Source organism: Meles meles, chromosome 9, assembly GCF_922984935.1.
Source record: "Meles meles chromosome 9, mMelMel3.1 paternal haplotype, whole genome shotgun sequence".
Taxonomy (NCBI): domain Eukaryota; kingdom Metazoa; phylum Chordata; class Mammalia; order Carnivora; family Mustelidae; genus Meles; species Meles meles.
Genome location: NC_060074.1, coordinates 21,154,732 through 21,170,271, shown reverse-complemented (window position 1 = coordinate 21,170,271; position 15,540 = coordinate 21,154,732). Strand labels below are relative to the sequence as shown.

The following is a 15,540-nucleotide window of genomic DNA, read 5'->3' as shown; positions in this document are numbered from 1 at the left end:
ATTATATGTTAAACTTAAATATACATAAATATATAAATATACGTAAATATACATAAATACATAAATATATTTATGTATAAATATATTATGTATATTTAAGTTTGGAATAAGGATCAATGGAAATTTTGGGTATCTAAACAAACCTGATATTTTTGAGTTAGGAAAAATACTGAGAAACAGTGTGACATTGGATTCAAGCCTAAATCTGAATCCTAGCTCCATTTCTTACCAACTTTATAATCCTTATTCAAGCTGCTTAATCTTTTTTGGCTTCAATTTCCTCTGCTGTAGTTGATTTTAATAATAGTAATGCCAGTAGTTCTAATATTAACTACTTTGCAGGTTGGTTACAAAGATTAGAAATTATCTAGTGCTTTGGGTAGTGCCTGGTATATAGTAGGCACTTAGTAAATTATAGCTATGATTGTATTGTTATTAACTTAGCTGCCTTAAAGAAAATATTATGTAGATGCTGTTAGCAAAATTCAAATGTTTTAAGACGATAGGATGAATAGATAAAGGAACTGTAATAAAAATGGATATAGAAAAGGAGGAGTACTTTAAAATATAGATTTATTTGGGGCACCTGGGTGGCTCAGTGGGTTGGACCTCTGCCTTCAGCTCAGGTCATGATCTCGGGGTCCTGGGATCGAGCCCCGCATCGGGCTCTCTGCTCGGCGGGGAGCCTGCTTCCTCCTCTCTCTCTGCCTGCCTCTCTGCTTACTTGTGATCTCTCTCTGTCAAATAAATAAATCTTAAAAAAAAAATTTATAAAATGTAGATTTATTTATTATAAGTGGAAAAATTAGTAGTGGTATAAATCATCTTTGTAGATTAAAATATTTACTAAAACATAAACATTTACTAATGGTATGAGACCTAACTCAAATTTCTTGCTTAGCAGTAGTAAAAAGTTAATATTTTTCTTGCAGAGTGCACAGTTGACTGAGATCATCAACAGTTTGATTGCCCCTCTCAACTTGTCCCCAACTTCATCACCCCTATCCTCCAAATCCTGTAGCCATAAATGTCTGGCTAATGGCATTTCCAGGAGGTAGGTATCAGTGCGATAGTTTGGCTTCTAAATTTGGCTTTGTTTTGTTTTGTTATATTTGTTTATTTATTTATTTGATCTTTTAAGTAGCATAGTTGCTTTTTTCTTCTTCCTTAAGCACTGTTAGAGTACAATCAGTAGGTCGTGAATACATTTTTAGATACCATCAAACATATGTAATTAATGTAACTATAAACTTGAGAATGGGAAAGAGTGTTTTCGAGGATATAAAATGTTTCTGAAAAAAGAAAAATAGTGATACCATTTGCTACAGAAGTATTGATTTTTTAACATGCCTTCCATTTTATACGTTTCATATTCTTTAGCTCCATATTGCTATATGCTTAAAAGCATAGCTTTTAAGAAAAAAAGACCCTAGCTATAGCTTGGGCACAGAAGACTGGTAGATATCATCCATAAAATTCAGCTTTAGTTTCACTTAATAATTTTGTATCTCAGCTTTTATAAGATAAAATTTTTCTCTGAATATAATTAGTATAGTAATTACTATAATCTTTAGCAATTTATCATATCAGTGAATACATACACACATATACATGGTATCCTAATTCTTTTTTTGTGAACAGCCTTGTGTTCTTTTATTTTGTTTATTTTTCTATTTTAAAGATTCAGTTAGAATTAAAGATACTAACAGAATATATTTTTTAATTTTTTTCAAATAAAATTATAATGTGGGCCTCTTAAACTACCATGAAAGACTAATGTAATTTGGCAATGGGGAATATTTATATTAATAATAATATGATTTATTGTTAAATTTTGTTTAATTTAGCATGAAAGGAAAATTTATACCATGGCGAAAATTATGTTAAGTAGCTATCACATTCTTCATGAGATTAGTGGATATAAACTGAGTCCTAAAATAAATATACTGTTATTTGGGTTTTAGTTCTAATTTGTTATTTTGAAAATCTAATTTTTAAAACTTCCACTGTTTCATTTGTGCTGGGTCATTTATTCACAGTCTGTCACAGTAGAAGTTCTATTGGTTTTGTTTGACTGTTTATTGATTTTATATATTCATTCCTTGTATCACTGATGATTCACTTTGAAAGCAAAGATCCTCACATATTGTATAGGGTAACTCTGATATCTTCATTTAGGTGAACATATGCTAATTAAGAAAATTATAATTTAAAAAAAGGAAGTTGTAAATTACAAGTTGAGCCCTTTTTGAGTCAAGCCCATTTTAGGTAACGTTTTGTTTACCTAACTAGGCGTTACACTGTTACATACATATGTATGTGTGTATCTGTGTAGGGTTATCATTTTGGTGTATTTGCCTATATTTTTGGTTATTCGCACAGTATTTATTGCATAACTATTTGCTGTATGTCATATAGTTAAAGTACTAGGTTACAAAGATGAAGACAAGTCTCCACTTTTAACTAGCCTGCAGTCTCATAGGTGAAATATAATTATTTAGAATGTATAATAATAAAAGAATTGTGTACAGTTATTTGAATATCTGATTTTATCAACTTTCATAATTGAAAAGATAGCCCATAAAGATTCATGCTTCCAAATGAAAGAGATGTTAACGTTTGCTTTATTTACCTAACATGAACCTTTTTCAATTCTGTTTACTAGTAGTTCAGAGGTTCCTCTTGAAATCTGCTAGTAATTGCCATCTTTCCTGATGTCAGGTATTTGTTCCTAAAAATTAACTGCAAGGTTTATTTTTGAAAGTTTATAACAGGGTGTTAGGAGGGAAATGAGAAAAAAAATGTTTATAACAGGTTTAAAACCTACTTAAATTCTTTGATAGATGAGATAAAAATTTGTTCTCCAACTTTTTGAAGTATTCTGATATGTTTTAATTAATTTTACTAATTTATTTACTTTTGGCAGTAATCAACATGTTTTCAGAATGCTTTTTATATAAATGAGTTCCTTTTGAAAAGCATTTTTTTTCAAAAAGCATTTTCACATTTGTTGTCAAAATATATTTCTCTTGAAGAAAAGATTTCATTTTCTAGCATTTGCTAGAAAATGTAATACAGCTACCTTTCATCAAAGAGACGGTGAGCAGGGTGCCCGGGTGGTGCAGTCAGTTTAGCATCTGACTCTTGCTTTCAGCCCCAGTCATGATCCTCAGGGTCTTGAGGTAATGAGCTCAAGCCCTGCCTCAGGCTCATTGCTGGGCATGGAGCATGCTTAAGATTTTCTCTCTCTCCCTCTGTTCAAACCCTTCCCCCACCAAAAAAGGTGAGCAAATTTAGAATATTAGGGTTTTTGTTTAAAATATTTGATTTATCTTTAAGTTTAATAATTATTTTTAAGTGCTTTGTTCCACAAACTGTGGGATACTTCTAGTTTCATTAAAATTTTTGTAAAAATTCTCTTTATGATAATATATACTATAATATACAAATCTATTTAACCAAGAACATAGAAACTGGAATATTTTGAAGGTAAGAGAGTAATAACTTTGAAGGAAACGTAGAAAATTTTGAGGATTTGTGGTGGTTGTGTCAGATGCTAAAGGGAGGTCTGAAAAATGTCTCTTGGTTTTGCCAGTTATAAATTGAGATCTTAGCACAAGCAGTGTAGTGGTATGATGGAGAGGGATAGAGTGGGCTGATAAGAGAACTGGAGATGAAGTAGAGAGAAGGAGTCAAGATTACACTTTAAAAGTTGCTGACTGTAAAGGCTATAATGAAATGGATCTACAAGGTCAAGAAAGGGATTTTTCTTTTTAAAATAGAAGAAGTGTAAGTATCTTTATTAAAATGAAGAGAAAGAGCTGGAGATGGTAAATGAAATATATATCATAAAGTTATGGAGGGATTTTATATAAGGTGGAAATACACTTGTTCCTTTAGAGTGGCATGACAGAGGTTAAGAAGGGTGTAGATAAAGTTGTTTATAAGTGGTTGTTGGCAAGTTAGGAGTGGGAAAGGCAGCTGAAGGAGTTAGATAGAGGTTTGGATACACATTGACCAGTCAAACATTCCCTCTTCCCTTCATTTCCCTTCCTTTTCCTCCTCCTCTTTTTTGTAACATGAATAGCCTACCTCTGGGGAATGATGTTTTGTGGTTTCTAAGTTGTTTTTTTTTTTTAACCTTTTAACTATATTGCAAAAAGTGCTTAATTGATATTTGCAAAACTAAGAATTTTAAAGTATTCTCTGATTGAAATTTTTATAAAATACAAGTACCTAATAGTGAAATTCTGTAAATTTAATAGATTATTTTACAGTACTCACATTTGAGAATATTACCATAGATTTTGAAAATTACATGGAAACACTATTTTATAGTAATAATGAAAAAGTTTTGGTTTAAAAATATCTATACTGAAGGAAGGTGAAATTTATCTATTTATGAGCCTTTTGCTCCTGGGAGTAAAATGTTAAATGAGGCCTAATTTTATTTCTTATATCTTTGTGTTTTTCCAACATCATTTTTTTTTTTCAATCTAATTATATATGAAGAAAGCATCTTTAGAATCAGAGGTTTTCAAGACTAAGGGCTTAGTTAATTTAATCAAACTCAACCCTTAATCAGAAAACACTTTCTGAAGATGTCCCATTAAGCACATAAATACTGTTCATTTTATGTATTTAAGTAAAGTGGAGGTAGGGAAATTAATCATTTGAATAAGAACTTTTAAAATCCTGATAAAATGTACATAATACAGAATTTACTGTTTTAACCATTTTTATGTTTAGTGCATTAAGTACATTCCCATTGTTATGCAATAGTCACATTAACATTGTTGTGCAACAATCACCATCATCCATCTCCAGAACAGTTTTCATCTTCCTAAACTGAAACATACCCATTAAACAATAAGGACCCATTCTTCCTTCTTCGCATTCCTTGGCAACCACCAATCCACTTTGTGTCTCTATGGATTTGAATACTCTAGGCATCTCCTATAACCAAAATGATACAGTATTTGTCCTTTTGTGAATGGGTTATTTCACTTAGCATAATGTCATCAAGGTTCATCCATATTATAGCATGTATCAACATTCCCTTCTGAATATTGAATAATATTCTCTTCTATGTATAGACCACATTTTCTTTAGTCATTGATCCCTGGGTTAACGTAGGAATAACCACCTTTTGGCTATTGGGAATAAGGCTGCTGTGAACATGAGTATAGAAATATCTATTTGAATCCTTTTTTTTTTTTCTTTTTGTTTGAGTCCTTGTTTTTCCGACATATGCCCAGAAGTGGAATTGCTGGATTGAATAAGAATATTTTATTTTTTATTTTGAAAATAAGAAATTAGTGAATATTAATGGTATTTCTAAGCCAAAAGCTAAGAAAAAGCAAGAAACCAGAAAAGTAAGCAAAACGCAGCATCTGTGTTTGTCTGAGGCCAAATTCTGACAAAATTAAGTTGGGTTTAATAGCTTTGTGGGAAAAGAAAGAGAAATAAAGCCAAATCAAAAATCAAATGAAGTTTTAATAGGTTGTGAGGTTAGAAGAAGATAAAGCTGAAATAAATCAAAATATTGTCTATGGTTAGGGAAATGAAATGAAATCCTCCTCCATGGGTGACAGCCTTAGAATAAATGTAAATCAGAAGGAAAACTGTTTCACTTCCCCATGTAGGGCACCATGGGGAAAGTTGCCTTGGTGCTGAGCAGAGCAGAAACAAAAGAAAAGAAAACCTATCTGTCTTTGAGATAGCCTGACCATGGTGGGGACTTTCACATGGATTTTCAGTTCAAATTTGCATTAATGAGTCATCCAAGGAATCCCTAGTGTAAAATGGTTTTAAAATAGGTGATACTACAAGGTAGATGGCAGAGGCAAGTGTAGCTAAAGCAATAGCAGTGGTGGAGAAGGAAGAAGACATCACCGGAACAGTTTAACAGCTGACTTCCCAAGAGTAGTAATGAGAGCCACAGTACAGTGGAATGGTATCTTCAGTGTGTTGAAAGGAAGTAACTGCCTAGAAATTCTATACCCAGAGAAAGCATCTTTAAAGTCTATCTTCAGACAAATCAAAACTAAGGAGTAGGTCACTGGTAGACTCTAATTATAATGATAACCATAAAGGATTTGTTTCAAACAATGGAAAGTGAGGATCCTAGATGAGTCATTTAAGATGCAAGAAGGAACTAAGGACAAATAGTAATAATTTGAAATGTAAATAATTATATTTAGTAAATATAATGAAATAGTAAATAATTATATGGATATATGTAAACAAATAGTAAAACATGTCTAGCGGGGCTATTAAAAAAAAAAACAAACCCATGGCAGCAATAGCCCACATGTCAGGAGGAAGGTAAATGGTTTTAAATTGTTTTCAAGTCCTTTAGTTATTCAGGACACTGGTGAAAGTACTGATTGTGATTTAACTTTTTATCGTTCTATGCTAAATATGAAGAGGAGGTCCATATGGTGGGGAGGAAGCTTCATAGGTGCCAGTAATATTCCATTTCTTGGCCTGAGTGGTGATTATGGGACAGTGGAAGAGTAGAAGCATTGCTTCATCTTTACAAGTTAAACATCAGATAGACATTTTATGGACTTATTTATAGGTATCTTGTATTTTACAATCAAAAAGTTCAGAAAAATCGGGCTCAAATTATGTGCAAAAGGGTGAAAAGAAAACACAGCGGCCACTATTGGTTTGGAAAAAAAAATAAATGGCATTATTATCCTAAACCTGTAAGCAAAATTTGAGTAGTTGCATACTGTTTAAATAATAATCATAGGATATCAAAATTTTAAGACAGGAAGAGGAATATAGTTAATTTGTTGAAAGGGAAACAATTCTTACTTCAACATGTTACTTTAAAATTTAGTGATAAAGAATGACCTAGTTTTCGATATTAGAACCCTTGCCCTTTTCTTTATCTGTTAAATCTGTCTTAATCTAGGGTGTCTGTTCTGTCTTTTTCAATGAAAGCATTCATACGTGTGGGAAGCACATGAAGACTGGCTAAAGACAAGGACATATAGCTGTAGTGTAAAATGTCTCCTCTGATCTGAAAAGTACTCTTACATGTACTTGTGAATTTTGAATTGCATACTTAGCTGAGATGTGTAAATCAGTACAAATGTCAGACCTAATAATAGTAGTATAATAGTAAGAAGTTACAGAATATAGATACAGACAAAAAGTATATTTAAGTGATAGGAAATTTGGTAATTTGCTGTGATAAAGGATATATATTTACCTTGTAGGTCTTAAAAGTCATTGTGGTGTTTAAATATTTATATTCTCTTTGCTCCAAAATTTTATCAAGTCTTTTTTTTTTTTAAGATTGTATTTGTTTATTTGACAGAGATCACAAACAGGCAGAAGAGCAGGCAGAGAGAGACAGAGGGGGAAGCAGGCTCCTCATTGAGGAGAGAGCCTAATGCAGAACTTGATCCCGGCTGAAGGCAGAGACTTTAACTCACTGAGCCACCCAGGTGCCCTAAAATTCTATCAAGTCTTAACCAACATTTGGCAATTACTCAGTTTCCACTCTTACCCAATTTTTACAATCATACTTTTTTAAAAAGTACATGTTAGTCTGTTAAAATGTAGTATGCCACAAAACAGATCATTGAGAGTTAAATGTATGTCTTATAGTAAACATATCAGATATTGAGAGTAGCATATGATTATATGAGAAGTAAATAAGACGGTATATACAGAACTCTTATAACAATGCCTGGCATATAAGAAACAGCCTAATAATGTTAACCATTGATATTTTTATGTAAGGACATACTATGTATGTTAAAACTGTATATTTTAAGTATGTATATTGAAATTGTAGGCATTCTTATTTCTTTCATTTTATAGCATTATACTAGTTACTGATTTAGAACTATTCTTACTTTAAAAAAAAAAAAAGTGCTTCCAAATGGCCTGAGTTATGATGAGGATTTTAAGGGATGCCTGGGTGGCTCAGTCAGTTAAGTGTCTGCCATTGGCGCAGGTCATGATCTTGGGGTCCTGGGACCAAGTCCCACACTGAGCTTTCTTTTTAGTGGGGACCCTGCTTCTCCCTCTGCCTGCCGCTCCCCTACTTGTGCTTTCTCTCTCTCTCTCTGACAAATAAATAAAATCTTTATTAAAAAATGATAAGGATTGTAAGGTAGGGCCAGCTATTACTGAACATTCATTACATAGGTTCAGGTATCAGAGGTACCACCTCTTTCTCCATCATATCTCTTGGGGAGATATAATGTTGCTGTCCTGACTTTCGTCTGCCTAATTTGGTAAGGGACCCTGTAATTAAACCAATTACTTGAAAATTCAGGGTAAACATAGTGTTGGGTTTTATTCTCAAATTACATAAAGTATCTCTTCACAATACTATCTTGGGACATTTAATCCCTCCCCATTGTAACTTGTATTCATTTTCAATCAATTATAGTGTTTTTTATGATTTAGTGGTTTTAGATAACTTGTGGTTATGCATATAGCATTTACATTTTATACATTCTTTTTGTTTTCATTTTGTGACCTTGGGCAAGTCATTTAATCTCTTCACATCTTATTTCTTTATCTTTAAATTTACTGGGACACAAATATTTATAAAGTAGCTTCTAGTACTAATATTCTTCAATTAATGTTTATTTTTGAGGAATTTCTTTTTTTTAAACAAGTGAACAATAAAAACAAAGATTTCAAAACAGCCTAAAATGTATCTTTTTGTCACGTGACTCTTGTGTTTTTCTTTGGATGTAATCATTTTATGTTAGTTCAAATCAAGAGATTTAGTGAATAGAGAAAAATTACTTTATTCAACATGTCTTGGTAACATTATAGCATAATCTAGAGGTTATTATGAAGGAGGTATTTAAGACAGTATGAGGAATGGGATTCTACTCAAGTGCTAGAAACTTTCATATAAACCAAGAATTGTTTAAGAAAATTTATTACATATTGCCTTTCTTGGATGATACTGAAGGTAATTAAATTTTTCTTTGATTACTCAGGCTCATGACTGGCCACATCCTCAGGGAGTATGGAGATTAATAGCTGTATATCTGTAAAACAATTTACTTGATAGTAAATATCTACTGAGTAGTCTCAGTGTGCTAGATATTGGATTGGGCAATAAGGATACATGTTGAACAAAAACACGTGTGGTCTCTGTACTCAAGGTATAAAGTGTGGGTGGGAAAAAAATGACATCAACCAAATAATCATAGAAATAATTGCATAATTTTAAACCCTGATAAAGTGCTATGAGAAAACTCATTGTTAAGAATATTCCTTTGAGGGATGCCTGGGTGGTGCAGTCAGTTAAGTGTCCGACTTTTGGTTTCAGCTCAGGTCATGATTTCAAGTCCTGATCTCAGTGTCGTGGGATCAAGCCCCATCTTGGGCTCTGCAGCTCAGTGCCGAGTTGGCTTGAAACTCTCTCCCTTTCCCTCTGCCCCTGCCCCCATTTTCTCTCTCAGATAAACCTTAAAAAAAGGAGGGGGTGCCTGGGTGGCTCAGCTCTGAACGTCTAACTTTTGATTTCAGCTTAGGTAATGGCCTTAGGGTCATGGCATCAAGCCTTGTGAGAGTCTCTCCCTCTCCTCCTCCCCTGCTCATGCATATGCTCACACAATCTCCCTCTCTCTCAAATAAAATAAACATTAAAAAAAAAAATAACATCCCTTTGGGCGGCGCCTCGGTGGCTTGGTCTTTTAAGCATCCAACTCTTGATTTTGGCTCAGGTCGTGATTTCAGGGTCATGAGATTGAGCCCTATGTCAGGCTCTGCACCGGGCATGGGGCCCTTCTTAAGATTCTCTCTTCCTCTTCTCTCCTGCGCATTCCTGTTTGCGAGCACTCTCTCTCAAAAAAAAATAAAAAATAAATTACAAAATCAAAAATATCCCTTTGGAATCAGACAAATCTGAGATCAGTCCCAACTCTGAGCCAACTTTGTATACAAAACATTGTATTCTTGGGCAACTTTCTAAATCACAGTTCAAATGAAACAAAACAGTCTGCTTCCTTGATTGTTGTCAAGGATCAAATGATATAACAAGTGTGAGAGTATTTTGTCTTGTTTTGTTTTGTTTTAACTTGTTCATTTTCTGTCTTCCTGGATGAGAATATAAGCTCCATGAGAGCAAGAACTTTTTTATGAGACTGAGCGCTACCTACTGCGCTAACGAGGCACCTGAGAGCAGGAACTTTTTAAGTCTTATTAACTGCTCATTTCCTAGCATCTGCATCAGTGAGTGTCACATTATGGGCATGAGTAGATATTTGTTGAATGAAGTAAATGTCTTTTAAGATTTCTTGCAGGTAATCGGCATTCCATAAAAAAAAATTTTGTACTCATTTCTCTTTTCTCCCCATAGTCAGATTGATATTTTCAGCATTGCTCTCATGGTTATCTCCTGCAGTTCTGCTTTGTCTCATCTAATTTATTGATGGACTAGAAAATCAGGTAACAAAAGCGGTAGAAATATTTGTATTATAATAAGAGACATTCACTAGTAAGAAAGAAGTCCTCTCCTAACAGTAACAGGAGTGAACTTTTGTGTATGAACAGTGATGTTTTTGGGTTATTTGAAGGGATTTTGTGATTTCATCCATATTCTGTATACTTGGGATTGCCAGACAAGTAATCTCATAGGTGAAGTATTACAGTTCTTCTAACAAAGGGTACTTATTCTAGCTTTATATCATATCATAATTTTTGTGTATAATTAGGTTAGAAGAATTTTAAGATTTTAATATTTAAAGGTTGGCCACCTATTCTGTATATTAATTTTTAGGGGATCACATAAAGTTTATTGTTGGATATAATTTAAAAAAATCTTTAAGGTCCTTTTTATAATATCCTAATGAACTGTTCTCTCACAATGTCTAAAGTAAATTCACCTGGTTAATTATTTTCCAGGCTACCTATTTGCCCACTTGTTATTAATTGATTCCCAACCCCCACCTCTTGTTTAATGGCAGTATCTCCCAGAAGTTAGAATTGTTTGGTTTTTTTTTTAGCTTATTAATCTTGGCAGCAGGGTCTAAGATGAATCACCAGGAACTGAGCAACTGACAAGATTGAGTCTTCAAACAAATGAAGCATTATATTTTATCATCATAGAGATACTAGTTTTTAGATCTTATACTCTAAAATAAGATAAAATGTTGTAAATGGATCCTTGCTTACCCCATGGGGTATTATCTCAGAGAAAGTGAATTTCTATTTGAAATAATATCTAGATTTTTATTATTGTTGTTGTTTCTTTTTGCCTTAATGAGACCCAGAACATGATACAAAATTAAATTCCAATGAATCATTGCCATGCTATTTATTTTCACTAATGATAATTATCTCTTGAAATGCAACCATTCTTTCTAATTGGATATCATAATTGAAAAACTGCAGTTAAGCTGGCAAACTAATTACATAGAAAGTAATTCTTTCATCCTTATAATATCTTCAGTAGTCACTTCTCAGAAAAAAAACACTGTTAGCTGCATATTCTAGGCTGAAATTTTCAATATAATTTTGGGTTCATGTGAATGACATTCATTATCTGCTGTTTTTATCTCTGGCTCTTAAATTCTTAAGCTCTTAAGTTTTTTATTTTTTTGTAATCTTTACACCCAACATGGGGCTCAAATTTACAATCCAGAGATCAAGAGTTGCATGCCCTACTGACTGAGCTAGCCAGGTGCTCTTCAAGTGATACTTTTTAAAGCATTAGACAATGAGACTAGGACACCAGTAATGGCAGTTATATTTTTCTGAGAATTGAGACATGAAAGTTTGTCAAACATTTCTAGCTAATCTGTGGTTTGGGAGATACAATTCAGATTCTTCAATATAATCTCTGAGCTGTTTTTCTCACATATAATTTGTTTGAAAGTTTGAAATGGAGAATTTCTGTTTTGTTAATTACTAGTTTTCATTTTAAAGTAAAATTTGGAGAGAGATAAAAATAGCAGTTAGCACTATAATAATCTGTTTTTTCTCTCTACCTTTTATTATATAAAACTTTGACATATAGAAAGCATAGTAAAGTGAATTCACATATTCCCAGCTTTAAGAATTCCTAAGATTTTGGGGGTACCTAATTGGTTTAGTCTGTAGAGCATATGACTCCCAATCTTGGGGATGTGGGTTCCAGCCCCACATTGGGGGTGGAGTTTACTTAGAGAAAAAAAAAAAAAAAGATAAGAATTCCCGAGATTTTCCTAATTCATTTCAACTATTTCCCTTCCTGACACATTGTTTTCTATGGACTTTTAAAAAGCAAATTGTACCGATTGTTACTTTAACTTGTAAATACTTCTGTATATTTCTTTGATCAGCTTTTTTTTTTTTTAAACATACCCACCTTGGTATTATCATCTGCTTATTACTTTTATATTATTAGCTATAATTTGTTGCTATCACGAAATTCTCTATTCATATTCAGGTTTCCCCAGTTGTCTCAAAGTTATCTTTTTATGGGTAATAAAATATGGCTTTTGAGTCAGGATCCAAACAAAATCCATATTATTACATTTGGTAATTATGTCTCATAAGTATCTTACTCTGATACTAATCATTACTAGTATATGATTATTCTGATACTGGTTATTACTTACTCTGATATTAGTCATTTAAAAATCTATGGGAAGTCCCTAATACAGGGGCACCTGATTATCACAATTGGTAGGGCATGTGACTTTTGATCTCGGGGTTATAAGTTCAAGCCCCTCATTGGATATAGAGATTACTTAAAAATCTTAAAAAAATAAGTCCCTAATACAAAAAATTTTTTAAAAGACTGATTTTCAGATGACTTTTTGTTTAGAAAAACAGTACAAGCTCATTGTAGGAAAATTCGAAAACTCACAAAATACTAAAAAGAAAGTAGAAATCATGTTGCTCAGAGTATGTTTATTTTCTATCACATTTATATATTATTTTCATAGTTGAGATATATTAGAAGCAGTTTTAGATCTTATTTGATATATCAAAGATATATATCTTTGATATATAAAGATTTGTAGATACATATTTAATTCTTACAATAAAGGGACTTGTAATTTGAGTAAGGGGTATAGTTCTTCTCCTTAATATCTTAAAGTAGGGGAAATGGCCTGGTAAATGTACAGTTTTCTCTGTGTCAGATAATGCCCGTTTTCGTGATCCATTGGTCCTTTGAGAGAGTTGTTTTACTTTTGACATTTGGAGGACAAGTAATGTCCGTAGAAGACCATTTTAGTAAGTTTATATAAGCCCTATTTTAGGTAAATTCTTTAAAATTTCTTTAAAATGGCAGAAGTTAATGCCATCCTAAATGTCATTGAGTTATCTGAGTATGTGATGCATTCATTTTTCCAAAAACTATCAAGAGAAAACAAGATAGTAAATTCAATTATTAGCAGGATGTTTGACATCAGGGAAATTTGGAGAAAGTTCTTGCTATAGATTGAATTCATCAAAGAACAACTGATGAAAAGGAGAGAATTGAAATAGAGATTACTAAGCATGCAAAAACAGTGATTTTTAGGTGTGTAGTTTTATAGATATATTAGTTTCCTAGGGTGGTTGTAACAAATCACCACTGAGTGGCTTAAATTAACAGATACTTACTCTTTCCGAGTTCTGTAGGCTAGAATTTAAAAATCAAAGTGTTAGGGCCATGTTCTCAATGAAGGTTCTAGGGAAGAATCATTTCTTGCCTGGCATCTCCTGGTTGCTGGCAGTCCTTGGTGTTCCTTGGCTTGTGGCCCATCTCTCCAGTCTCCACCTTTTTATCCATGTGGCATTATTCCCTGGGTTTGTCTCTTCTTTGTCTTTCTCTTTTTATAAGGACATCAGTGAGTGGATTTGGTGTCTACTCTAATCCTCTATGACCTCATTTTACCTAATTACATTTGCAAAGACTGTATTTCCAAATAAGGTCACACTGTGAGGTTCTTGGTGGGTGTAACTTTTGTGAGGGCACTCTTCAACCCAGGACAGTGGGTATGGGTATTTTGTATGTGAATATATGGGAACTGGGGGTTAGGAGTGGAGATACAAGAATCTTTTTGAGGGGGCGCCTGGGTGGCTCAGTGGGTTAAGGCCTCTGCCTTCAGCTCAGGTCATGATCCCAGGGTCCTGGGATTGAGCCCCGCATTGGGCTCTCTGCTAAGCAGGGAGCCTGCTTCCTTCTCTCTCTCTCTGCCTGCCTCTCTGCCTACTTGTGATCTCTGTCTGTCAAATAAATAAATAAAATATTTAAAAAAAAAATCTTTTTGAGAATGCACATCCTAATTCTCCATTATTGATTTGTACCTTTTATAAGTTTTATTTATTTTTTTAAGTAGGTTCCATGCCCAGCGTGGAGCCCGATGGGGGCTTGAACTCACTACCCTGAGATCCAGACCTGAATTTATCAGGAGTGGAACACTTAACTGACTGAGCCACCCAGGCACCCCTCTACTCTTTAAAAAGTTTATTTAATATGAGAATGGGTAAATATGGGAGAAATACTGAAAACTACTATCCTTAAACAGTACTTTAAAATAATACATTAAAAATTTATGTTCTGCTCTTCTTGAGAACAAAAGATTAAAATAATCTCATATAGTCTTTTTTATGCTTTTATGGTTCTAGCATTCTGAATTTACAACCGAGCCCCAAAGTTTCTTATTTACTAAAAATATTTGAGCACAGCATTTTAAGGTTATTATAATATTCCAATTATTCCTGTCCTTCTAAGAGGATAATTTGGTTTAGGCAAAAGGTTATTAAATATTTGAATAATTTACTGTGGAAAACTCTAGATTGTCTTTCACTGGGTTTGTGAAAGAAAGAAAAGAAATATCAAAATTAAACTGTTATTCCACATCCTCTACCATTAATACTGCCACTGAGATAACACCAAAAAATTAGGGGCGCCTGGGTGGCTCAGCGGGTTAAAGCCTCGCCTTCAGCTCAGGTCATGATCCCGGGGTGCTGGGATCGAGCTCTGCGTCGGGCTCTCTGCTTGGCTGGGAGCTTGCTCCCTCCTCTCTCTCTGCCTGCCTCTCTGCCTACTTGTAATCTCTATCTGTCAAATAAATAAATCTTAAAAAAAAAAAATTAGCTAATCCATGTTCCCATATATTCATATTTTTAGATTGTTTTATTAATATAAGTGCATAATGTTTGCAGGAATTGATTTTGGTAGTGATTTACAGTAGAATGTCTGGTAAAAAATGAAAACTTTTTTGGGACTTTGGTTCCTATAGTAATCGAGAGTATAGGACTATACTGTAAAAAAAATTCACTTGAAGTTTTCCACTCATATTCTGTAGCAGCAAATTGAATGCTTGTTATCATCCATAAATATCTTAACTGCTAGGATTTTCTAGGATTGTAATAGAAAACAGTTATTTCAGAAAGTCATTAAATAACTATTAGAGAAAGTAAATAGTGTTAATAATAAAGTATGAACTTAGAACTTTTTATTTTTTTAGATAAAGCTCTCAATTGTTTGCACTTTTTAGATTAGAAGAAATTTTTAGACTTGATTGATGCCCTTTTACAAATCAGAACATCTTATAATTCTTATCTCCT

At 33.2% G+C, this 15,540-nt stretch overlaps 1 protein-coding gene across 8 annotated transcripts in view; it reads left to right on the top strand.

The window, feature by feature from the left end:
• KANSL1L (KAT8 regulatory NSL complex subunit 1 like) overlaps positions 1 to 15,540 on the top strand; it is a 142,957-nt gene that overhangs the window by 50,803 nt on the left and 76,614 nt on the right. For all 8 annotated transcript variants that reach the window (XM_046019237.1, XM_046019236.1, XM_046019238.1 and 5 more), the window contains exon 5: positions 933 to 1,054. In XM_046019237.1, coding sequence (XP_045875193.1) covers positions 933 to 1,054 — 122 coding nt within the window. The remainder of the gene's footprint in view (positions 1 to 932; positions 1,055 to 15,540) is intronic.